Source organism: Tiliqua scincoides, chromosome 6, assembly GCF_035046505.1.
Source record: "Tiliqua scincoides isolate rTilSci1 chromosome 6, rTilSci1.hap2, whole genome shotgun sequence".
Lineage (NCBI taxonomy): Eukaryota > Metazoa > Chordata > Lepidosauria > Squamata > Scincidae > Tiliqua > Tiliqua scincoides.
The window spans coordinates 39940051-39965543 of NC_089826.1; the positions used below are offsets into that span (position 1 = coordinate 39940051).

General features: G+C 41.3%; 1 protein-coding gene across 5 annotated transcripts in view; it reads right to left on the minus strand.

The window, feature by feature from the left end:
- INPP4B (inositol polyphosphate-4-phosphatase type II B) overlaps nucleotides 1-25493 on the minus strand; it is a 338885-nt gene that overhangs the window by 176022 nt on the left and 137370 nt on the right. For all 5 annotated transcript variants that reach the window (XR_010794649.1, XM_066631736.1, XM_066631738.1 and 2 more), the window contains 3 exons: nucleotides 22890-22934; nucleotides 7880-7998; nucleotides 4358-4474 (listed from right to left, as the gene is read on the minus strand). Coding sequence is in view for 4 of the 5 variants with exons in the window: in XM_066631736.1 (XP_066487833.1) it covers nucleotides 4358-4474; nucleotides 7880-7998; nucleotides 22890-22934 (281 nt within the window). In the remaining variant the exon portion in view is untranslated. The remainder of the gene's footprint in view (nucleotides 1-4357; nucleotides 4475-7879; nucleotides 7999-22889; nucleotides 22935-25493) is intronic.

Consider the following 25493-nt stretch of genomic DNA (forward strand, 5'->3'; position numbering starts at 1 on the left):
TTGTGTTTTTGGAAATAAGGAACCAAAAGCAGAAATGGAGCAACTAGGTGCAGTAAGAGAACGCAAAGGGTTAATATCAAAACCAGAGTCTTCCAAACGGCAAGTATTCACAGCCAACACTACACAAACATATCTGGTAGCATCCCTCATCTGCAACAGTGCTTTCAACCCTTGGGGACTGTCTAGCAAAGAAGGTAAACTGTCCAATAGTGTAATGGTTTTGTGATATAGATCATCATCTACTAGGGAACAGGATTGGCTTCAATATTCATTTTAACTGCCTCCTTGCTATCTTTCTTCACTTTCATATTTCCCCAACATGAGAGTTTTGCCCTCCCCTGTTTTAACTGGGTATCTTTACAATAATTGAATTTTTTTTTAAATGCAAGTCTGCCAAAAACTAACCATGGAGTGCTCACTGAGGAGCTTCCAACATTTTAAAAACGGATATTTATAAAAGAAAGAGAGGAAGTATTTTTGGCTGGTTTTTTAGAAACCTCTCTTTACAAAACTATTTGTTGTGCAGTTCTCTTTCTTTGTTTGCTCAGGGGAGTGGGAAGCGAAGTCATCAAGACACCAAAATGAAAGCAAAGGGCTGTGGTTTGCCTTTATTACCTTTTCTGAAATCTCCTTATTGCTTGTCTTGGGGAAGCAGCAAAAGACTAACGGTGCAGAGTTTACAAATTCCTAATGAAATCCAGTTAAGTTATCCAAACGGAGGTGTTTTTGCACACTTCTACTTAACATTTGTGCAGGAAATATCCAGCCTATAAATTTCTGCTCTTTTGCTCTGTTGCACAGAGGGATTCCAAAGGTCTCCTAATGCCTTACAACGCATTAAAAACATCAGTTCTGGTTTCACTAAGAAGCTGCAATTTTTTTTAACCTTAAGGATCAGTCCACGGCCTCTGCTGGGCTAAGAGGACTCTCACCTCCAGAGGGGGCACGCATGGAGGGGGGCCCATCAACCCAATCCGCAGATGAGTGAATCCACAGATACAGGATACGGGCGGAGTGAGCGGACCTTTTGGTTACCCTTGGGCACTGCGTTGAGTCCTCCTCTTTTAGAGGACAGGGACATTCTGGGTAGTCGCATCTGCCTGGACGTCCTGTTGCAAGGCCTTCTGACATGCTGGGCAGACGACACATTATGGGGCTTGGAGCTTTCTCCCGAGGGAAGCAGACGAAAGTCCCCTTCCCCTGAGGAGACCTTCAGTGGCTGCTTTGGGGTTGCAGGATGCAGTGGTAGCTGTTTTGGCACCACTGCAGCCAGCAGTGGCGCCACTTTTAGAATTGGGCTGCTAGACACTTTAACCTCCCTGCTTTATGGCAAGAGCTATAATCCAATGCACTCTCATAATTTTTACAATTTTTTCCTTCCTTTCATGCAAAAGTTGCAACAGGTCAGCATCCTTGGATAGGCTCTTTCAGGGTCAGCTGTATCATGAAGGAGTCATAATAAATTGGATAGTCCTCTTCAGAACAGAAGTTCTAAAAAAACATGCTGAAGAAATTCAGAAACAAATCATTAATTTTAAATAGCTTGCAAAAGTTGAAGGTTTTGTGCCCAAATCAGAAAGGTAAGCTTTGTATTTTAAAATATGCATATTATGGATTTCTAATCAAAACTTTCTAATACAATGATTGAAGTAACAGCTGCGACCTAAATATTAAGACAAAACTCAACTAATTTTTGAGACAACCTGACTTGAGTCAGTGAAACATAACTAAAATAGCTTATGGCAATACAAGAAGAAAATATTTGTGATGTGGAAACAGACGTCAGTGTAGATTTTTCAAAAAGTTGCATCTTCCACTGTCTTGAATGCATGGTTTCTTATGCCAATATATACACAAATTAAAGTTACAGCTGCAGTCTACGAACCACTTATTCTGATATGGTTCCTTTACATCAGTGAGATGATTCCATAGTAAGTGGTTTGAGAATTGTAGCCCATATTTGTTTGGCAGCTTTGCATATTAAGCTTTTTAAATAGTTCCATCCGTGTTAAATAGACCCAACCCTGTTTGTTAAAATATCCAGTTGTTTAAAACACTGCATCAAGAAAATATCACAAATCAAGTGGAATAAGTTTTAAATAGAGATGCTACCTTCTTCTATAATCATTACAAAATGAAACATTGTGAAGAGTTGCAAAATCAATGTGGTCAGCCAAACACAATTACAGCCAGTATATAACAGGAAGGTACACAAAATGTTACATCAAGTGTGGCTAGGATTGTCTCTGTGTGTGTGTGTGTGTGTGTGTGTGTGTGTGTGTGTGTGTGTGCGTGAGTGAGAGAGAGAGAGAGAGAGACTGCAAATTAATATAATTACATGTTCACATGAGCAGGGACTAAAAAAAATGTTCAGAAGAAGCACCTTGAAATTTGAGGTTTCAGGCATACCTACATCCACCTGAGCTATGCTGTTAGCCTGAAACAACCTCTGAGAATCCACCTCATGTTCCCACCATATAAAAGCCCTTTTTGACCTTGCCTAATGGCATTCAAGAGCATGCAGATCCTTCCACTCTCCTTCCCAAGTAAATAGACACAGCCAAGGAAAGAGCAACTTAAAATGTAGCCAAGTCAATTGTGGTACAGGGCAGCAGAGAGGTAGTACAGGTCTGTCCTCCTTATCCATGGATTTGAAACCCACAGATTTAACACACCATGGATTCTGAACCTGTGGGGAAGGGCCAGACCTGAACTCCTGAAAGCGACCAGAGGTGTTCTCTAGTCACATCCGGGAGGTTTTCTGAGGCCTGCAGAAGCCACCCGCAGCCTTTGTGGGCCCCAGAAAGGCCCTCCAACAGTGCCAGAAAGGCATTTCTGGTTTTTAAAAAAACTGCAAGTGCCTTTCTGGCACCTTGGAGGCTTTCTGAGGCCTCTGTGGGCCTCAGAAACAGCTCCAGACCAGAGGACATTCCTGATTGCATCCACTGGTCCTATGGAACACCCACAGATTTGGCGGTTTCTGTATCCGCGGGGGGGGGAGGGTCCAAGAACAGATCCCCCATAGATTCCAACATCCAACTATATTGGCCAACTTGGATTGCACAACATTTGTAATACAAAATGAAAATATAGAATAAATTAAGCCTTTGTATGAAACTCTGGACAAAGACTTGGGAATCATAACTCACTGTCTCACTGTGCTTATCTTAATGGCCATTTGCTTGTTGCCACTGTGGTGGTCCAGTGCAGCCTCACAACCTGCCTGGTGGGCAAAATTTTTAATACAAATGTTTCTAGATTTACTGTCATCAGAAAGGGGATTGTCATCCCCCCCCCAATCCCTGGGATACAACTGGAGTGGCCGCTTCTTATACTATCACCTAATGTAAGCCCCCTATCAATACAATGTATTGGAAATAGTGACACAAAACCCAATAATCGCAAAGATCATTTTTTCCACACACTCTCACTTAAAAAAAACACCCTCTTCTGAAAACAATTTCCAAAGAACCAAAACCTCTTCTTCCCTAACCTGACTGCCATTTATACTGCCTTCAATTAATTATCCACAAATCCAGTATAAATACAAAAGAAAAACTAAATACAAAATGCTTTCTTGAAGTAAAAAACAGATTTGACTGAAGCGTGAATAGCTTTTCCTCCATAAGGGTAAAGCACTCCATGGCAATAATGTTCTCAGAATTTCTTTACCTTTTTAGGTAGAATCTTTCTCAAGCACTCTTTTTTTTAAAAAAAAAAAAAGATGTGGTTGAATACAACATAGGGAAAGTAGGAAATAAATCTACATAAAAATTTTCACTTTAAGTCTTGCTACCTGCTTGAAATCCTTGGGTGGAAAAACTAGGATTTAAAATAAATAAAACAGCGTGATTACTACTTATACATGGGCAAGAACTTCTCATTGGCACTGGTAAGCATTCACAATATAATCCTATAAATTTACATTTTTCAGTATGCAATATGTACAACTTTTTACAACTGATATAGAAGTGCTTCATGAATAAGAGTCTCAATATGGGAATGATTAAACTCTGATGTGATTACCCTTTGTCTCAGATCTCAAGTTTATAGAGTTCAATAACTTTCAGTTCTTACATGAACAGAATTCTATGATTAGTAACATATTTACAGAGAATTTTTTTTGCAGGCTTATCTTAATCTATTGCATATGCTGCCAATCACTACAAACTGAAAAGCCACACACAAAATTTTACCTTTCTTTCCTGGTAACATGCATCATATTGTAATAAGGGCAGCAAAAGTTAGCACTTTCAGCACAAACCGAAGGAAAAAAGTTAGCAAGGATCAGAAGAAACCTATAAAAAGTCACTCAGAGCACCGAACAATATTTTAACAAGAACAGTAAGATACCTACCGTATCTTGAGATTTATCCTTTACATCATAGACTGTTAGTTTTATTTTAGTCTCCTCATAGATAGGGTAATCCGGTCGGAACGTCACACCAGTCAGAAACAGCGGGTCTCTTGTTCCCTGCACAGCATAAGGACATAGTTCAGATTTAGCAAGGTAGCAGCTGTGTACCACTGCTGCATTCAATTATGGTCAATAGCACAATAGCTATGGGATTTATGAAGGCAGCATTTTGATTCAGTCAAAAGAGATTCGGACTGCCAAATGCCAGAGCCAGAAACACAAAATGTAATAGCACAAACAATTAGTCAGATCAAAGAGATAAGTTTCTGGCTATTGAAGTGGCATTCATGATCACCGACAGCCAGCCCCCAGGCAATTATGTCATCATGAAGCAGAGATCCTTTAATCAGGGACAGTAATTCATTCATTCATAATCTAAGCTGTATAAACATGCAAGTTTTTCACTTAAGCAATCACGTTACACTTCAGGCAAAAAGACCAAAAATATGGGAGGCACTAGGCAGAATGAGAAATAGCTATCCCTAGAAAGCAGCCTTCAAGTCCCAAGTCTCCACACCTTATATCCGGATTTTCATACCTTCTTCCAAGCCCACGCCTTATTCATGCCCAGTCTTTGCACTCAGTGCAATAGCACAGAGGAAAAACAACCAAATCAATCACAAAGACGTACCAAAGGCTTCCCACATTTGACTAGCAGAACTAGAAAAACAGAGTCAATCAAAACAAGTTTGGACCCTGAAGTAGGGCAGCAACAGAATCACAGACAATGACAACAGGACAGGTTGACCTTCAGGGCTAGTACCTTGTCTAGAAAGTGACAATATTTAAACCATCACAAATAAAGGATACTCTCTTAAAAAACATTTTACTCAACATTATTTTAAACAATAACAATGCTCAAATGCACACATTCAAATTTTGATGGTATGAGATATAAAAGTTTTGTGCAGGGTCTTAACAGAGCTTAAGGTAGCATGTATAGGATAATGCCTTCGAACATGTACTGAATGCTTTTGTTTAACTACAACCAGAATTGGCCTGAAATTAGAGCTTTTCAAGGCAGAAAGTTGACAGAGGAAGCTCAGTGATAGAGCACCTGCTTTGCAAGCAGAAGATCCAATGTTCAATTCACAGCATCTTTAGGTTGGACTCGGAAAACCTGTGTTTGAACCCTGCAAAACAACTGCTGATTAGCATGGACAATAATGAGCTAGATCAGTGGTTCCTAAACTCCTTACTTTTGCAACCCACATTGTCACCTGGGGTGGGTCGTGGGCCTGCCATAACCAGGAGCTGCAAGGCAATATGGCACCCATGTCACTGGCCACATCACACTGCATTTTCCAAACTGTGTGTCATGACACACGGGTGGATCATGACCTGATTTTTGGACCAGGAAGCTGCAAATGGTTTGGGAAGTGACAAGGCCACTTCTGGTTCATGCACAGTGGCTTGTGGCCTTAACTCGAGGAGGCTTCTGTGACTACCCCACCACCACATTGCCACAGTTGCATCATTAGTTAGTTAGGACTGGGCTGTAACTTGTGGGTCACTATGGCTAGGCTTATTGAAGATGAAAATGGACACAGCTGGTGCACCACCTGAAGCCAAAGACAAATCTCTAGTCACAGTCATCTCCTGTGGATCCAGAAATAAACCCAAGCTGCACACCTGAACTTTCAGTGGGAATATAACCCTGTAATGAACAGGTTGACATATTATCACTATCTCAGAAGTTATCCTAATTAGCATAACCTCATCTCGTTCAGATTTAATTTCAGCTTGTTTGTTCTCATCCAGTCCTTTCTAACTCCAAGCAATTATTCAGAACAAACACAACAACTCCAACCGGGTATTTTACAGACAGACATAACTAGATGTAATCCATATACACCCAATGCCAAACTCCAGGGTTACCTCCCCAGCAGTTTCATGTAGATGTTAAATAGCATGGGGAACAAATCCTGATGGTGTAGTATTCACCACTCACATGGTAAACCTTGTGGTATACCATACACCAAAGGTCATGGTGTTGAGGAGTCTCTGCAGCATCACCTTCTGAGACTGACACTCCAAGAAAGATCAGAATAACTGCAAAACTGCCCCAAAGTGAATTCCTGCCAGACAATCAGAAGGGTATCATGATTGATGGTACTGAAAGCTATTAAGAGGTCTAACAGAACTAGAAGGGATGAACTCTCTTCATCCAATTCCTGGAATAGAGTGACCAAAGCTGACCAAGGAAAATATTTCTTCACCCAGCAAGTAATTAAACTGTGGAACTCCTTGTCACAGAATCTGGTGATGGTGTCTGGCCTAGATACCTTTAAAAGCAGATTGGACAGATTTATGAAGGAAAAGTCCATCATAGGTTACAAGCCAAGATGGGTATATGCACCTCCTGGTTTTAAAAGTAAGTTACCTCAGAATGCCAGATGCAAGGGAGTGGTAAAAAGTTGCAGATATCTTGATCTCCTGTGTGTTCTTCAGAGGCATCTGGTGGGCCACTGTGAGACATAGGAAGCTGGACTAGATGGCCCTCTGGCCTGATCCAGAGGAGCTATATTCTTAAGATGCTTCCATTCCAAAAATGGGTCAGAAGCTGGATTCTTTTTTTGGAATCTCATCATAGAAATAAATCATTCCTCTTAATCCCAGCATCACCATATTATTGTTTTTACTGTTATTAAATAGCACTGGTGGCACATAAATTGTACAAAGTAAATTAAGGTAAATAACCAGAATTTGAATATACCTAGAATTTTGTCCCCAGTCCCAGTCAACTCTATAAAGGGAAATGATTCAACTCATGCCTGAATAATCTGTTCCAACTAACACAGCAAGCATGCCAGACAAGAGTACATTGACTCCTCCTGCTTTTTTATAGGTTGTCTGAGCTACAATTTTGGGAGTGCTAATAGTCCAAACCGTGGCAACTAAATTAGTAATCAAAAGCTGGCTGAAAAATAATTGCTTGGATGCATCAAAGCAGTCTGATTTAATCATAAATTGGGATGCGTTTTCAGGAAGAAGCACACAGCTTTCCTTCCCAGCTCACATATACCAACAACCCTTCCAACACACATAATGGTAAAGGAAAACAAAAACTAACACTCTAAGGAGACAAGCAGAAAGGCACCAGGCAATAACTGCTGTACTGAAATCTGTAAATATTATCAATATGAAACAGATCACACATTTTTCATGAAGTACAATTGCTGCATTTCAAATTAAATAATTGAATACATACGATTTACTAAGGTTTTTTTGTTCTTCAACAACTTGTAAGTTCCTTCTAAAGTTGTTTGTTTTTGCTTTAAACCACACTGAACCAATAGTTTCCCAGCACATTTTCAACCCACAAGTGAAAAAGCCAGACAGCCAGACTTCCCCCCCCCTTATATTTCCTTCTGAAAGAGCAGAATTTTCCCAAAAAGGCAGTACTGTAGCACTGTTAATGCTTTACTTTATACTGGCCATAAAAAAGAAAAAGGAACTCACCTCCACAATTTCTGTGCTTGAATATCTTGCCGAGGTCTGTTCCCCAGGATGCACCACTATGATCTGCACAAAAGTATTTAGTTTCCGATCACGAGTAGGAGCTACCAGATCTTTACATGCTAGAAATGGCACAGGAGGGGAGGGAATGGAAAGAAGAAGAAAAAAACCTCTGTAAAAACAAATCACTGAGAAAAAAACTGCTCCGTGGCAAAGCAGACTGAGCTACGTTTCTGAGCTGAAACTCTAGAGCTCTTCAGCTGATTTAGCAGAGGAAGTCCCTTGGAAGTACCTTATAGAAATAGGAAGTCACGTGTTGCAAGCTAAATTGAGTTTGCATTTCCACTAACCATCTTTTTAGCTCCAACAAGGCTTCCCCACAGAGCTTCTTAACCTAGTGCATAAGAACAAACATGCATGCATGCTCATACTTTTTTTCTCTAGAATCCTAGCAGATAACTTCATAGCAAATAAAACTTGCAAACCATTTGTAATTAAATCTATCTCAAGCAGCCCAATTTAAGGCATAACCACCAACTACAGCAGTTTTGAGTGGGACAAAGGTTAATGGAAGTCCCTTCTGCTGGTGTGCCTTGGAAATATGCTTCCCTGTGACCACTTCACTGGCACAACACCACCAGGAGAGGGACCAAAATGAAGCAGCAATAGTGATATGAGGATGAAGCAGATTTAGGTTAAATCTAATACTGTGGGCCCTTGATTTCAAGACCCCACACAGATGCCAACATCTGCAGAGACTTAAGTTTGCAGATGCAGCACTGAGAAAATGGTGTAAATTTCCATTAATTGCATAAACTTATGTAAATTGTGTCAGTTGCCTAATTGTGTGTGAATGTCAGAAACAAGGCAAGTGCTGCAGGCAGAGAGAGCTGTGAAATGGTGAGAGGTTATAGCAGAGTATGTGGACATTTTTTAAAAATACATTTTCCATCCATGGATGGTTAAATCAGTGGATGTAGATATGCAGATGCCATGTCCTGCCCATGGATATGGCAGGCCCACTGTACTCTCTCAGACCCTGGTCACAGTTCTTAAACAGCATAACACTAGTACTTCAGCAGTGGTGCAATTTAAAAATCCCCCACTGAACTTATCGCAAGACAAAATACATTGCCCTCCATCTGCTCCTGCTCCACCATGACAAATGAACTCTGCAGTCAATCACAGTACATATATCCCAAGAGTCAAAATTACTGACAAGGAGTCTACAGTTCAGATCGGGTATGTAGCATGGAGGTATATCATTCTGGTTTCAGGCCATGCACACTTAGCGCCAAGCTTTGCATGACACCAAGTGTGCCAAACTGTAGTTAAGGTTCAGGTTTACTCATGTGTCGGAGTCAGTGTAGGGCCGTAATTCAGACTGGCGTCACAGAGAGAAAGATAAAATATTTAATTTTCTACCTCCACAATCTTTTCCTCTAGAAAACTGGCACTACGATGCAGCTATTTAGTCCTATAAATGCTATTTGTTACCATATCATTTTTAGGGTTAAATCAATGCTTTGTGGAGGCAATTTTCAGTGGGAAAACAGTGCAGAGATAGAGTGTTAAATATTTTATCTTTCCACTCTGATCCCAATACCAAATTGTGAAACCTAAGTCTGTAAGTACACAATTAGGCATTTAGTGTCATGTGCAGTTGGAACACATACGGAGTAACTTTGGTGATAGTACCTATGGAATCTTTGCACTAACCGCAGTCAGAAGAGAGCAAATCTTTCTGTGATACCAAACAATCTTCTCCCAAAAGTTACAGTACTCAGGAATAGCCAATTTATAACAGTTCCACCTTTGTAAGTGCAAGTGTACAGGAAAGGAAGTGTGACAGAAGAAATTGCTGACAGCTCTCCAGGAGCAAAATGGAAACTTCCAGGCATGCAATTGATTGGCATGATCTGCAAAGTCCAGAAAATAGTGCAAGCTGGAATTTTTTGTTTTGTTTAAATTGCAGGAAACCACACAATAAATCAAGTGTAGCCAATCGATTGTCTGTAAGTACAACTGAGGATGGATTCAGATGCACAGCTGAGCTAATGAAATCACCATGGGAAGAGGAAGGATGGCCTTGGCACAGGAATTGCTGGTCTGAATGCTCTATCACATCCTAGACCAGTGGAGAAGTTACACATTTTCCAGCAGCCCTTGCCAGGAAGAACTCCCAGCTGCAATCTCACCACTCAGTGCATTCAAATGGATGATTCCCAACAAAAAGACGTAAGAAATGGAAGGCTGGTGAAGATGCTCCCTGTGTTCCCAGGGAGAAAAGTTCTGAACAGACTTTAATTAGGAGTTCACCACCAGTATCATTTCACTGAACTGAAAGGAATTTCCTCCTGAACGTGAAACACCTAAATACACATGGGCAGCCCAATCTTATACCTTAGAAACACTGTTCAGAGTAGTATAAATGATATGGCAGATGCAACATTACACTGACACCTTTGAAGCCAGTATAAACTCCAAAGCAGGGTAGAGATATAAGAGGGATGGAGAGGAGCCAATGTATGTCATATCCTACCCTCTGTAGGTGACAGATATACTGCATTACATTTAGGCTTCTGGCACCTTGAGCAAAGCATAGTATTTTGCGCAAACAGCCTGTCATTTTGTTCTGATACAGTTGACCCTTGTTATCCGAAGGGATTATGTTCCAGAACCGTTGCCCCCCCCCCGACAACAAATTCTGTGGATGCTGAAGTCCAGCACCGAACACTACAATTACTTACCTGGGGCCATGCTGGGACCTCTGGAGGTCATACCCCAATCGTACCCCCTCCAGTAGCCTCTCTACTTCCCTAGAAGGCTCGCAGATACAGACAGCCCACAGTACTTGGTTTTGTCTTTTCAGAATTTTTATTGCAGGTCTGCTGCCACAGGAGGATTCAACACACAGATATCAAAGTGGAACCACCACTCCACCACACCAGCACAGGCAGCAAGGACAATGCACCCCACACAGGTAAGGAACAGAGAGAACAAAAAACCCATGCTATAATACAGGGGTGCCCAAACCCCGGCCCTGTCGTCACTTGCGGCTCTTGAGGCCTCTCAATGCAGCCCTCAGGGAGCCCCCAATTTCCAATGAGCCTCTGGCCCTCCAGAGATTTGTTGGAGCCCAACTGGCCCGATGCAACTGCTCTCAGCATCAGCCTGACTGTTTGACCTCTTGCGTGAGCTGTGGGATGAAGGCTCCCTCCAATGCTTGTTGTTTCTTATCTGTGATGCAGTAGCGGCAGCAAAGGAAAGGCCAGCCATGCTTTGTGCAAGGCCTTCAGCTATTGCAAGACCTTCAATCATTCATATAAGTTCATCTTTAATATATTCATTTATGTAAACTTATGTAAATTTATTCAAATTTTAAATGAAAATTAATTCTTTTTCCCCCCGGCCCCCGACAAGTATCAGAGAGACGATGTGGCCCTCCTGCCAAAAACTTTGGACACCCCTGCTATAATATATTGATGCTCCCCCCCTCTCTCTCTCTCTCTCTCTCTCTCTCTCTCTCATGCATCTATCCCTTTAGTATTGTTAAATACTTCTTTGCCCTCCTTTGGTTGCCTAATCATCTCTTCCTTTAGCAACAGCCAATAGCAGCAAGCGCCTGCTCTCTCGGTGAATGCCAGAAACATCAACCATTGCCACCGCTGGTCAAACAATCATCTGAAGCCATTTTGTTTTCCAGGAGTGCAGCATTGCCACATGGGACAGAACAGCCATTTCTCAGAGAATTCCACTGCATCCCCAACAGGAGAGGGAAAGGTAATGCTCTCAGGCACTATGCTCTCACTCCTGCAAGGGCACTGATGCATGTACACCCAGGTAACGCCAGTCTGTCCACTGCACATGCACAGTCCTGCAGACTACAGGAGAAGACAATGGCATACCTGGCAGCAGTGAACTGTGGGATCCTTCTTGTTTCAGACTGACCCTATTATGTGCAAACTTCACAACAGTGATTTGCCTGGTGTAGCCAGACTTCACTGCATCTGCTCCTTTGCTATCTATCAGATAAATTGCAAAAGCACAAAGAGGAGATAGTTGGCAATCTCACGTGTGTTGCTTTCAAACAGTGCTCCATCTTTGATGCTGTGCAATTAAAACTTTGACTTGATCCTACTTGCTGTCACTTTGTTAGTAGGGATCCCTTTTCCCCACTGTAGCTATGGCCTCAGAGCGAGACTCTGCAGGGGAAGCAGACAGTCAGGGTTGGCAGCATCTTCTCTCCCTGATGCACTGGGCTCCATGGAGAGGGAATGCCCCTTGTTGGTCATGAGCCATTTCATACCTTATACCTCTGTTGTAATGATGTATGAGAACAGATGACAGCCACTGTGCAAGGGGTGGATGCTTGCATGTGTGTTGCTGCAACAGAGACCCTGTGCAACACATAAGCCTAATGTTTGGACCATGCTGTGTTCCCTCTGTTTGGTCATTGTGCTACAGTCTCCCAACCAGGTGTGCCTGTTTGTGGTGCTGCAGGATGTTCAGCACCACCTGAGATACTCAGCTGTGGCTGAGTGGCTAGAGAAAATGTTATGTAGACTAGCCAGTGTGGATCCGAAACCTACACCTCCATCTTTTGTCCTTGCCATGGGTGTTTCTGTTCAGTCATGCAAACAGTGAGAGAATGATGCTAGTGATAGCAAACCTCCTGGTTGAGCTCAAACCCAACTTGTCTTTGGGGGTGGTGGCGGCAGGGGCCAGTGCCCAATCATCTAACCTGCACTTCCCATCACCCAATGCTTGGTTCAACTGGCAGGACTTGCCTGGCTGCCAATGTTTAAGTGGGTAGCTTATAGTGATTGGCTCTTGCATATCTGGGCCATTGTTCAGCCCCTACCACCTGGCCAGGTGATGGTGCCAGGTTTCCAGAGATACTGATGGAGTTACTGGGAACTACCCTGCAGTTTGTCTGGGCTCTTGGTTTGGCTTTCCCTTTTGCACTGGACATGCTTCGAATATAATGGATTTTTTGCAGACATTGCAGGGTCACTTGGACACAGGATTGCACTGCTAAAAGCTATTTTTCAACAAGCAGAAGTCTATGATGATTGCTCTTCAAAAACACAGATGAAACTCTCCCAGGAATCCTAAAGTTAGCATCAGACTCTGCACAGTATTCCTAAGGAGTTACATTTCTATGATAGTTCAACTGTAATTTTACTTCATTACTAATAATTTTTGCATTTCCAGCACTTTACAGTGCCAAAAATTTGATCACTATCTAGAACAGGGTGCCAAACATAAGATCTAAACATAAGACCTGCAGGCCAGATGCGCCCCAAGGAGCTCTTTATCCAGCCCTTGGGCTCTCCTAGAACCACCATCAGCAGCTGAACTGTGCTGAAGTGTCACTGTTGAAAAAGCAACCCACGTGATAATTGGGCTCTCCTGTATTTTAAAAATATCAAGATTGCATATTTTCTCTTCTGTCACTTGCAGCTAATGAGTTCCTAAGTGAGGAAAAAAGTGCTTATTTCTGGTCATGACCTGCTTAATGACATCACTTCCTGCTTAATGATGTCACTTCTGGCCCACAGCAGGCACCACAAATGTTAATTAGTCTGCTGTATGAACACGTTTGACACCCCTGGTCTAGAATGCAATGAAGGTAGCTCTGAATTGTCATCTCATTAACTAATCTAGAAAAGGTTTTTAATCTGATAGCCTAAGGCCAAGCAAGATGGCCAAATCATTCTCCATTTAGCATTCCCCACAAATCAGTGGACTACACAAGCCCCTACTGTTACACACACACACACGGTCTCTGATCATGGCAACTTGAGTGGAACGTCATATTCTGTTTTACTCTCTTTAAAGCTGATGAAACACTTACTTGTTCTTAGTGGAATACTGATCTTGCTTATTTCTGTATAGGAAAACAAGGCCAATGTTGATTCCAGTGTAATAAGTAATTTGGGGCATGTATTAGTTAAGGAGCTTATTTTCAGAATCATACACCCATAAAAGACTGCAATTCAAGTAGCTATATGGATTAGAATAGATGCAAGACATTTTCACTTTCAAGCAGAAGTCAAGTGCAGTGTTTTCCACTTTTCCTGGCCCTCAAGAATGGTTTTTTCAGGGGAGCACAAACAGCTGTGAAAGGCAAGAACCATGTATGAGCAAACACTACCTGCAGTTTTTTGAAACCAAGTTATTCAGATCATTTCTATTCACATTCCTGTTCTGAACACGGGATTTGAGAACTGTTTCAGTTGCAATTTGCTTCTTTCTGCCAGTCGTTCTATGTATTAAGCTAATATATGTTGTGTAAAGCATTCACCTATGACTTGAGAAGATATTTTTAGCCTTTATAGATTCAGGATGACACTTAACTAATATTTCAGACTCGAAGCCTGACAGACCTTACAATACAGAGCAGCTTTATTATAACAACTCAGTCTAAATAGATGGTAAACCAGTACATTCATAGATTTGTTCTGACTTCATAACTACAGTCATTGCTGCTTCCCTGGACCATGACAATGGAGACCCTATTGTTCATCTGTGATTCACATCCAAGCCATCAGAAAGTCTACTAGTTCCTCATCCTGTAACCTACTGGATTTTTCTGACTGTTGCATATTATGACTGGTTTTGTAGATATCAATACACTTGGTCACACACCATAAAGCTAAATGTATACATGTGTTCTGAAGAACTGGAGTCACAAACTGCACAACAACAAGATCCAAGTGGCAGGGGTGATGGTTAATACTATTTAGAATACATATATACTGCTTATCAAGTGAAAAGTGTCTTAAATAGCAAAAGGAAAGAGATGGCTTCCCCCGTTCGAAAGGAACTCTCAGGAGAAAGACACCAGCAACAGCCATGAGGAAGGAAGTTATACTGAGATGAATAGGGACAGTTGCAGTGATAGCACCAGGATGCCGGAGGCCACATCCTGCACTGCAGGATACTGGCAGCAGTATCAACAGTGCTTGATAGTGCCTACCACCTTCCCCATCTAGAGGGGAGGAACTTGTGGCAGCTGGCTAGTATGTCGGGCAGGGAGGAAGAGAAAGATAGTAGATCCATGTGACTCCTCAGACAGGGCCCAACCTGGCCAATCCCAGATACTGATTCTAGGCATTTGTTTCCCCCCTCCTAAACAGCCACCTGAGATGCCTATTGGCGATTTCAACCAACCAAAGCCCCAACTTTTCATGTTTTGTTTAGCTTCAAGGTATGGGAACTTGGTTAAGCCATTTCTGCCCAATGTTGGGTATATGCAACAGGGATCAAATGTGTATACCTGTGGGCTGGGCAGAAATGGGTTAAATGCACACACTATAAAATTAACTGATGAATTCATATAAGCAAAACTCTATTATCTCTCTGGAAAACTCTATTATCTCTAATGTCACTGGTCTCTGACAGGACCAGTGGCATGTTGTACAGTGAGCTTTATTGCCTTGGAGACTGCCATGAGTTAATGATGGGAGAGATTCAGTTTTGTTTTTGTTTTTTTAAGTGTAATGTAAGATACAAAAAGCACAAACAGTAGGGAGGATTCAAATGAAATTTTGCTGATTAAGAAGCTTATGGTGGGGTATGTTTCACAGATTCACGGAGGCAAGGAAAAAGACAGGGAATGAATGAGGAAGGCAGCCAAAGGTATCTACTTATAACATTCACCTGCCCAAGAAGCAAGAAAAATCTACCTTCAACCAGCTCCATGTGTCAAACACTCCATCTGCGTGGCTCTCAGATTAGAGCCTGGAGACCGTGTGAGGAAGAGGGAGTAGCTTTTTGGCTTAAGAACTGCCAGTTCTCCAGTTGCCATGGAACAGAAAGTGGAGATGCCTAGAGCTCCTCATTTTCTGCTCCCCAGCAGCTGAGGAATCAGCAGATTCTCCAGACACTGACAGTTCCCAGCAGAACAGTCACATCTTCTTTTTACCCCAAGTTTCTTTCATGTTTCTAATGTCCCAGGTTCTAATGAAATTGTATTTTATGAATTGCTATTTCATGGAGTTATATATCATTGGGAACACTGGATTAAAGGTGGGACTCAAATTTCATGGATAGAAGAATAAAGCATAGCACCAACAAAATCAGAAGTACTACCACTGTGAATAAATTCATACTTTAAACAAACAAAACTGAGTTACTCTTATTTCCTACAAGTATCTATCATGTTACAATATGGGACGCTTCACATATTGCCACCACTTGTACACTTGATACTACAAGCCAATCCTGGGAACTACAGCCAATCCTGGCTGTATGATTTGTGGTAAATCAACTGTTTGAAAACTGCAATCGGTACAGAATACAGCCAACAGGTTATTGACTAGTGCAAGGGGTCATGACCACGTTCACACCCTTGTTCTTCATTGGCTGCCTGTATATTTCCGGGCATAATTCAATGTGCTGGTGAGGATTTATGAAGACCTTAACAGTTTAGGAACTAAATATTTCAAGAATTGTCTCTCCCCATACAAATCTGTCCATTCCATGCAATCATATAAGGTGGTTCTGTTGCAACTGTTGTCACCGTTGGCAATACAGTTAGTGTGGAGTAACAACCAAGTTGCCTTTGTTGAGGTACCCATCCTGTGAAATTCTCTCCCAACTGAGATCAGGACTGCTTCCTTTGTTGATTTTCCAAAAAAAAAAAAAAAAAAAAAAAGGTGGGGCGGGAATGGGTTAACATTATTTTGTTCCAACAAGCATAATGGATAGTTTGCTTTCTGCTCTGTATATTACCTTTACTCTTGGTTATGATGTTGGCTCCTCTGTTTTGACACTGTTAATTGATTGGGATTCTTGTTTTGTTTTATTGTTTATTGGTTTTGTATTGTTTTGTAAGCCGACAAAGAAACTAACAAATCCATTTCAGAAATATTCTTAATAAAAAACCAAAAAGGATCATACAAAATATTCATAAACAGTAGAGGAACATATAATAAGCGCAACCCTCTCTCAACAAGATTTGGCTAGGTTATGATATCACTGGGGGAAAACAGCAAATTCAATTTCTTTATTTTACATTCATTTCACTTATCCTTGGGGATGTTGTCACATAGCTAAATTTCACTGGCTTCATGACAACTGCTTCAAGGAAGAAAGAACTGATACGTGGGTAGATAAATTATACAGATGCAACTATCAGAGCAGTGAGGATAAAGGTGTGAAAAAGTGGGGAAGTTTCAACAAATATTCTCCTTCTAAGTTCCCTTTCATGCAGAAAATGTTTGCTGTTGAAGATTTGTCTTAGTTCAGTATGCATTACATGCATCTTTAAATGTAGCTCCCATGTGCAATTTTCCCTACTTTGTGATCCTTCGAACAGCTACAATTTGTTTCTGCATGCACACATTCGCCTTTTTTGCAACAGACTTCGCTTATCCCAGTGTGTTCCCCAGCCTTTAATGAATCTAAAACCTTGTTTCCAATACCACTGTCTCAACCACACGTTGTGACCTAGCAGCTCTGCCTGTCTAAATGGCACTATGCATGAAAAAGGTAAAAATTGATGTTGTGGTTGTGAATTTCCAACATCATGCCTAGCAAGCTAAAGTTGACTCCTACTACTGCAGAACTGGATTTCCCAGAACTGTGGGTGCAAATATCAACCACAACAACTGACACCTCCCCCACACTATGTAAAAGGTTATCTAAACAATTGCACGAAAAATCTGCATGATTTGTACGAAAAATCTACATGATGTGTATGCGCAACCTCCTGATTTTAGAAATGGGTTATGTCAGAATGCCAGATGCAAGGGAGGGCACCAGGATGAGGTCTCTTGTTATCTGGTGTGCTCCCTGGGGCATTTGGTGGGCCGCTGTGAGATACAGGAAGCTGGACTAGATGGGCCTATGGCCTGATCCAGTGGGGCTGTTCTTATGTTCTTATGCAATTCAAAATGCTTATTTATGCTTATTTAGGACCAACCTAAAAGTATCAAATAGCAAGCGGTCAAATGCTACAGAACTCTGTATCAGGCAGACAGCAAACAAAAGCTCAGGAGTAGCGGGAAAGGGGACATGTTAGACAACCTGCAACAGCCCGCAGTTTGGGAAATCTACAGATGAGCTTTAGGGGTTTTCTTGCAGACTTGGATCAGCCTCTGAAAATTACAGGATGGCTTCTAAATGAAAATAGGGCTGCTTAGGCAAAGGAAGCAAAACAAAAAAAAAGTGTGTAATGTTGTCAGCCTCTGCACCAAGCACAAAGTCAACTCTCCCATCACAAACCCATCTCTTTAGGTTCTAAATATTCCCCTATCATGAGCTCTCCACCCACTCCTAGTGAAATGGAAAAGATATCAGTGTGTCACCTCAGAAACAGGTTCCTTCTTAAGGAGATCGGTTCTGTCTTTCTAAATATGACATTCTCTTGCCGCCGGACTTCATCATTCATAACAGTAGTGGTGTGGTTGCAAGACCTCTATCACATCCTTAAAGGTGCCATTTGCATGCCTCTAAGCTTCTCCCAGCTTTTCTGGTCAGCCATATCAGCTTCAAATTACTTGCACCATTTTCCAAGAGCCAAGAGCAAAACTGCACCAAGCACATGCACACAACTTCAGTTGAGCAGGCAAGAAAGCCATACCTATGATGCTCACTACAAAATACTGGACTACTATTGACTTTCCAGCTGCATACCTGGTTTGTCTTAAATGTGATTTTCCCCTCTATATTGTAAGGTAAGAGGTTTTTTGTTTTTTTTTTTAAATAATAAGTACTTAAATTAGATGGTATTGAGAACAAAACGGCTAATATTATAATGCCGTTGTACAAATCTATGGTAAGGCCACACCTGGAGTATTGTGTCCAGTTCTGGTTGCCACATCTCAAGAAGGACATAGTGGAAATGGAAAAGGTGCAAAAGAGAGCAACTAAGATGATTAGGGGGCTGGGGCACCTTCCTTATGAGGAAAGGCTACGGCGTTTGGGCCTCTTCAGCCTAGAAAAGAGACGCCTGAGGGGGGACATGATTGAGACATACAAAATTACGCAGGGGATGGACAGAGTGGATAGGGAGATGCTTTTTACACTCTCACATAACACCAGAACCCTGTGTTATGTGTTAGGACATCCACTAAAATTGAGTGTCGGCTACGGCGTTAGAACAGACAAAAGAAAAATATTTCTTTACTCAGCGTGTGGTTCGTCTGTGGAACTCCTTGCCACAGGATGCGGTGATGGCGTCTAGCCTGGACACCTTTGAAAGGGGATTGGAAAGTTTCTGGAGGAAAAATCCATTACGGGATTATTTTTCCCGTATGTGTATGTGTATGTGCATACCTGATGATTTTAGAAATGGGTTATGTCAGACTGCCAGATGCAAGGGAGGGCACCAGGATGAGGTCTCTTGTTATCTGGTGTGCTCCCTGGGGCATTTGGTGGGCCGCTGTGAGATACAGGAAGCTGGACTAGATGGGCCTATGGCCTGATCCAGTGGGGCTGTTCTTATGTTCTTATGTATTAAGCCTACTGTGTTAGAGGAAAAGGAGCTTTACTCCTCCTTTGTCCTTCTTACCATTTTTTCACTTTAACATAACAGTGCAGTATGCAGAGCATCACGCAGAGTCATGGTTCCTTCATAAGCAATCCTTAAGTATATGCCTGTGGCCACCTTCTCCCAATTCGTGATGTAGTTGGCTAGCGTAAAAGGGCTGAAGTTCAAAGAACATTGAACCATTGCCTATTCTTATTTGGCAACAGCTCTCCAAGGTTTCCAGTGGGGTCTTTCCCAGCCCTAACTCGAGATGGCAGGGACCTTCTGAACGCAAAACAGGTACTCTGCCACTGAGCTATACTGTCACTAAACAATGCAGAATGCTAAAAATCCACAAACAACCACTTAAGAAATTTAACGCATAAAGGAAGTCGGACATCCTACACCTTTGCAGAACATCAGTCCTTTCCTCTCTGCTGTCTACAACAACACTTCATCTTCTATAGTCAGAAATCCAAAGTTTGAAATTTCTGTCAATAAACAATCCCATTATCTGGTGCATCGCTCCAGAACAACAGTGATAAAAACCCTGCCTCTTACAAATGGTTAAATCCCAGCAGGGCCCTTTCAGCTGTTAAATAGCTTTTCATGCTCAGATATCCATGAGCTCTTCACTGAACAGATTAACTGTAGCTACTCAAAATACATCCCTCAAAATATGTTTGCAGTCCAAAACATGCAAGTAAAATTTAGCTAGCCAAATATTCTACTTCATTGAAAAGAAATAAAAAGAAAAAAAGCACTTCCTTTGATGCTAACTTAATATATGGGCTTACCATGATAAATGTATAATATATACAACAATATTACTTTCTATAAAGACTGTCCCTATTTTTTCTCTCCTGAATTTCTCCAACTAGTTCAGGTTAGAATTCAGCAGGAGACCAAAAGCATCTGTCAAAAATAAATAGAAGATGGCTTGTGTGCTCAACACAAGGTGGAAAAAATAGTCTAACACAGTAGGAAGCTTGCACTTGGCTTACTGCCAATGCCTCCCATAAAAGCTTCTGCTTTCTGCTACTGGGACAGCTTTGTCACTCATGTGTCTCTCCCTCCCACATGGTGGTTTAGCAGGTGGCATGACCCATGGCAAAAGCAAAAGAGCGCCCTTGCAGGCCTGCAGAGGATGAATACCAATTGCACAGAAAGGAACCAAGCATCATCTCGACACTCCCCACTGCCTACCTGAGTTGATATTATGCTCCTACATCCACCTTATATGGTGCTGAATTTTATTTTCTAGTGACTGATAACCAGTAATGAGTACTGTACAAAAGAAAAGCATTTTCTAGGCACAGCTCTTATCATGAACTGGTTGTTGCTTACCTAAATAAAACTGATTTACTTTAGAAAGTTAAAAAAATTCAGCAGTGTTAAGTGGAAAACAGCACATATTGTTACAAAACGGTTGTTCAGTTGATGAAAAGTTCCTCAGTCACATTTGCTGATGCCCCAAACAAGTGATGTGTTAGCAATACTAGAGTCATAACCTTACCACATGAACCCTTGGGATATTGAAGACCATGCTGCTTGCTGCTATGCACTATTATAAAATACATTACCATAAAAATCAATAGTCTGACAACTTCAGGACCTAGGTGGTCCTGGATTATTGGATATGACAGACAATCAGGAGGTGTTATACTGCCCTTGGAGAACCCCAGATCTAGCATCCCCGTTGCAATTATTGCCCAGATCTAGCAGCAGAGTCGTTATTTACATTACCACCAAGCCACTTGGGTTTTCTCTCAGTGGATTCTTTAGCCTGACTATGGTGTTAAACAGCAAGGTGTGAACAACACTAAACTTTTCTGAGTGGTGAAGACCAGAAAAGAATTGTGAAGAGCTCCAGAAGGATCTCTCCAAACTGGGAGAATGGGCAGCAAAATAGCAGATGTGGTTCCATATAAGTGTAAAGTCATGCAGAATGGGGCAAAAAATCAAAACTTCACATATAGGCTAATGGGTTCTGAGCTGTCTGTGACAGAACAGGAGAGAGATCTTGTGGGTGCTGGTAAACAGCTATACATGAAAGTGTCAACCCAATGTGCAGCAGCAGTGAAGGTGGCAAATTCCATGCTTGGGATCATTACAAAAGTTATTGAGACTAAAACGGCTAATATTATAATGCAATTGTACAAATTGATGGAAAGTAATGGAGTATTGCATCCAGTTCTAGTTGACACATCTCGAAAAGGCTATAGTGGAAATGGAAAAGGTGTAGAAGAGAACGAACAAAATGATTATTGGGCTGGGGCACCTCCCTTACAAGGAAAGGCTACAGCGTTTGGGGCTCTTCTGTCTAGAAAAAAAGGTGCCTGAGGGGGGCATGAATGAGAAATACATGTAACAGAAAGTGACATCTACTAAGGCTGCTCCATCTTAATGCTGATTGAGGCAACTGCCTCAGAGAGCATATTAGTGGTGGGGGACTCATCTTCCACGTCAGCCCACTCACCATTCACCCACTTGTCATCACTGAACCTCCTCCTTTCACTCTCTGAACTGGAAAGGGAACAGGGGGCAGTGCACAAGCGGAAAAATGGTGGGCTAGAGTGCTGTGTGACCTACGAAGACATAGAAACTTCAGAGTTTGGCCTTTTTCTTTCTTTTTTACCTAAACTGATACTTTAAACCTTCTTTTTAACCTAAATTGATCTTCTTTTATGCCATAATTCTGGGATTAATACCTGCACTCTGCATTATACAGATGTGTTTGATATAATCACATAAATAACAATTTTCTAGGAAACAAACAAAAAGGTACAAGTAGAAGTGAAATTGAAAAGCTTGGAAATCAAGTAGTCTCCCCAGAAGAAAATAACCAGATTTTCTGAAAGCCTCAGAATTCAATGTCACTGAACAATGATTATTTTTCTCTCTCCTTAATTTATGCTTATCTTATGTGATGAAGACATGTTCAGCTCTGCCGGACTGAATGAACATTTTAAACTATGCTACATGCACCTGAATTAAAACAAAAAACAGCATACACCAGAGAAAGAACTTATTACAAAAAGTTATACTGAGGAAGCTGCTGTATCTTGAAATTAAAATCTCTCCATCATATAATGCTTTTACCTTTGCTGATCAGTGCCAGATTTAGACTTGGTGAGGTCCTATATAAAGCTTGGAGGCTCTTTGTTAGAAAATTGGAAGTTCCTTCTTAAAAAATTACGCCAAAATTTGCTGTACAAGATGTGTGTGTTTGTACGCTCATGAGAGAGAGACAGAGTGTGCATTCACACACATAAAATTTTAAAAGCCCCCCACCCCAAAACTGAATGTTTTTTTGAGGCCCCTGAAGATTGTGAGCCCCTAAGCCATAGTTTATTTAGTTTATGACTAAATCCAGCACTGTTGCTGTCCATCCACCTAACAACAAAAGCAAAAAGCTGAAGAAACATGGATCATTTGAGGCAAACTGGCAACCCAACATTTTTTCGCCAACTTTCTAAAAATCTTTTTTTTAAAGTTTGCTTCTGCACAAAATGGAAAATTCTATCTTACCAAGGCTGAATTCAAGCTTTGGTTCACTGACAGTCCTCTTAAGACCTGTAATTAAAAGAGGATTCAGTTAAAATACATATATCTATTAACACACATATTAGCATCTTTCCTCAGAGAAAAATTAGTTAGCATTGTACCAATTTCATCACAAAAGAAAAAATGTGCAGCATTGTAAGCCACCAGATCAAGAAGAAACCCATGCCCTCTTCAAGGGACTTATAAGAAGCCACTGTACTTTTATTTAAATGTTTGCATATACAGAAATCCTAGATATGTATGTACTGGTCAATTTCTGGAAATCAATAACATATGAGTAAGTTGCTAGCTTTACTATCTTTCACTGAGAGAAAATGGTATTTTTCATTTTTTTTAAATGCTGTTTTATTGTTGTAAGCTGCTTTGGGGGGGACAAAGGGCAGGCTATAATTTTGTTTTATAAATAATAACTGTATTAGTAGAACCTTGGCTTCCAAGTCACAAGGAAGTAGTGGTTCCGCTTTACTTCACATTGGTCAGACCCACCTGTAGTACTGTGTCCATTTCTGGGCACCATACTTTAGGAAAGATGCAGCCAAACTGGAGTAGGTTCAGAGAAGAGCAACAAGGATGATCAGAGGGATAGAAAACAAGCCCTATGATGAAAGGTTGAGGAAACCTGATATGTTTAGCCTGGAGAAGAGAAGGCCAAGAGGAGATATGATAGCACTCTTCAAGTACCTGAAGAGCTGTCATATGGAAGAAGGGACAACTTTGTTCTCCTGTGAGAGTAGACCTAGATCATATTGGTACAAACAGCAGAAGAGGAGATTCCAGTAGGACTTCAAGAAGAAATCTTGATGGTCAGGGCGGTCTGATAGTGGAACCGATTGCCAAGGGAGGTGGTGGATACTCCCTCACTGGAGATCTTCAAGCAGAAGTTCAACAATCACCTACTGGAGATGCTCTAGGAGGATATCCTGCAATAGGTAGGGGGTTAGACTAGGAACTAAGGTCTCTTCCAACTCTATGATTCTGTGATAATAATAAATAGAAATGCTTAAGTAAGAAACTCCTCACTACACTATTTAAATCAGAGCTTCTCTGGAAAAATTATCATCCCTATTCCCATAATATTTTGCATTATTGTTTCACAATAAAGGTCAGGCATATTGTGGGTAAGGTCACATGACTAGGCTACTGAGTTTATAAGAAGTGACAACATTTAGAGTCATCACAGTAATTTTTACCCCAGTCCTAAAGGTGCATTCTTGGACAATCCTGTTGATCTCAATTTACTTCTAGGTAAACATATCGAATTGCAATCTTAGGGTATTGAAGATGAAGTAAGATCACAACCTAGTGTAGTCATATCCATTCTGAATTTTGACTCTGTTCTAGCAATAGACATCATGCCATATACAGTGCTTGTCAAACCTTTTAGAGACCCTTGAGGTTGATGCCTGATTTATAAATGCCAAGAAGTGTGGCTATCACTGGTGTACCTGGAAGGTTAGGGGGGCAAATGCCCTGGGGCACCACCCAGCAGGGAGTGCAGCCAAAACTCCCTCCCCACGCCATCCATTTTTCCCCTTCCCTTTGGGCTTAAGGTCCCTTTCCAGGGACTCAGAAGGCTCTGGGACCTCCAGGAAGTATAAAAAGGTCATTTCCAGTTTTTGGTCAAAAAATGGAAGTGACCTTTTCAAACCTTCCAGAGGCCTCAGAAGGCCTACCGGGGGGGGGGGGGCGGCAGAAGTGACATTTTTAGGTTTAGGGGGTGGCATTTTGGTGTCCTGGTCCTGGGTGACCAAGCCCATAGTACTTAAATGCTTGGGGAAAGAGCTCCTAGCTGGTGATATCGATTTATTTGGCTTCTTGCATTGTAAATTTGATACTGCCTATCGGTTTAGGCATGATCCACACAGAGTTCAATACTGAGCTTGGCCCTGAGAAGCCTTGTGTAAGTCTATGTCCCAACCCTGGATTCTCTCTATAAAATGGGAAAATGAAAGATCTGCCTTCATGGGTTTTTAAATTCAATAAGCACAGCACCGGAGGTTTGCTCTGTATGCCTTCACATGACACACATGGCAAGTGACCACTATGAACAGCGCTTACTCAGTTCAGTCATCAACTGTGTAGAATGAAAGTTACAATATTGTATGCTTTTAAGTGCCAGGCAAAACCTACGTGATGTCACTATTTGTGTTTTCCTATCTGGATTATTTTTTTATTTGCTACTGATAATAGTTTTTTCCAATTATTGCTCATTTGTTGAGATTATTTTTTGCTCATCTCCTGTGGCTTCTTCCCTCTCACCCCTTGCCGTGTATTATGATTATACTTTATTCTCAGTTTTTGCATTTTTATGTACTGGTGCCTGCATATAATTGCTTAAAAATAAATACGTATCATAAAGCAGTATCCATATTAAAGATTATATTAAAAATTAATGTTAGCTTTAGTTGGGGACAGCTTCTTAGGAAAAAAATAATAATACCTGGTTTAGAATACCTAGTCAACCAACTGTCAGATATCTGCTCTTCCATAAGAAATACATTACAGCACTGAGACGTAAACAATTTATGCAAAACACATTCTCAGTATTATAGAAACATGACTATCTAC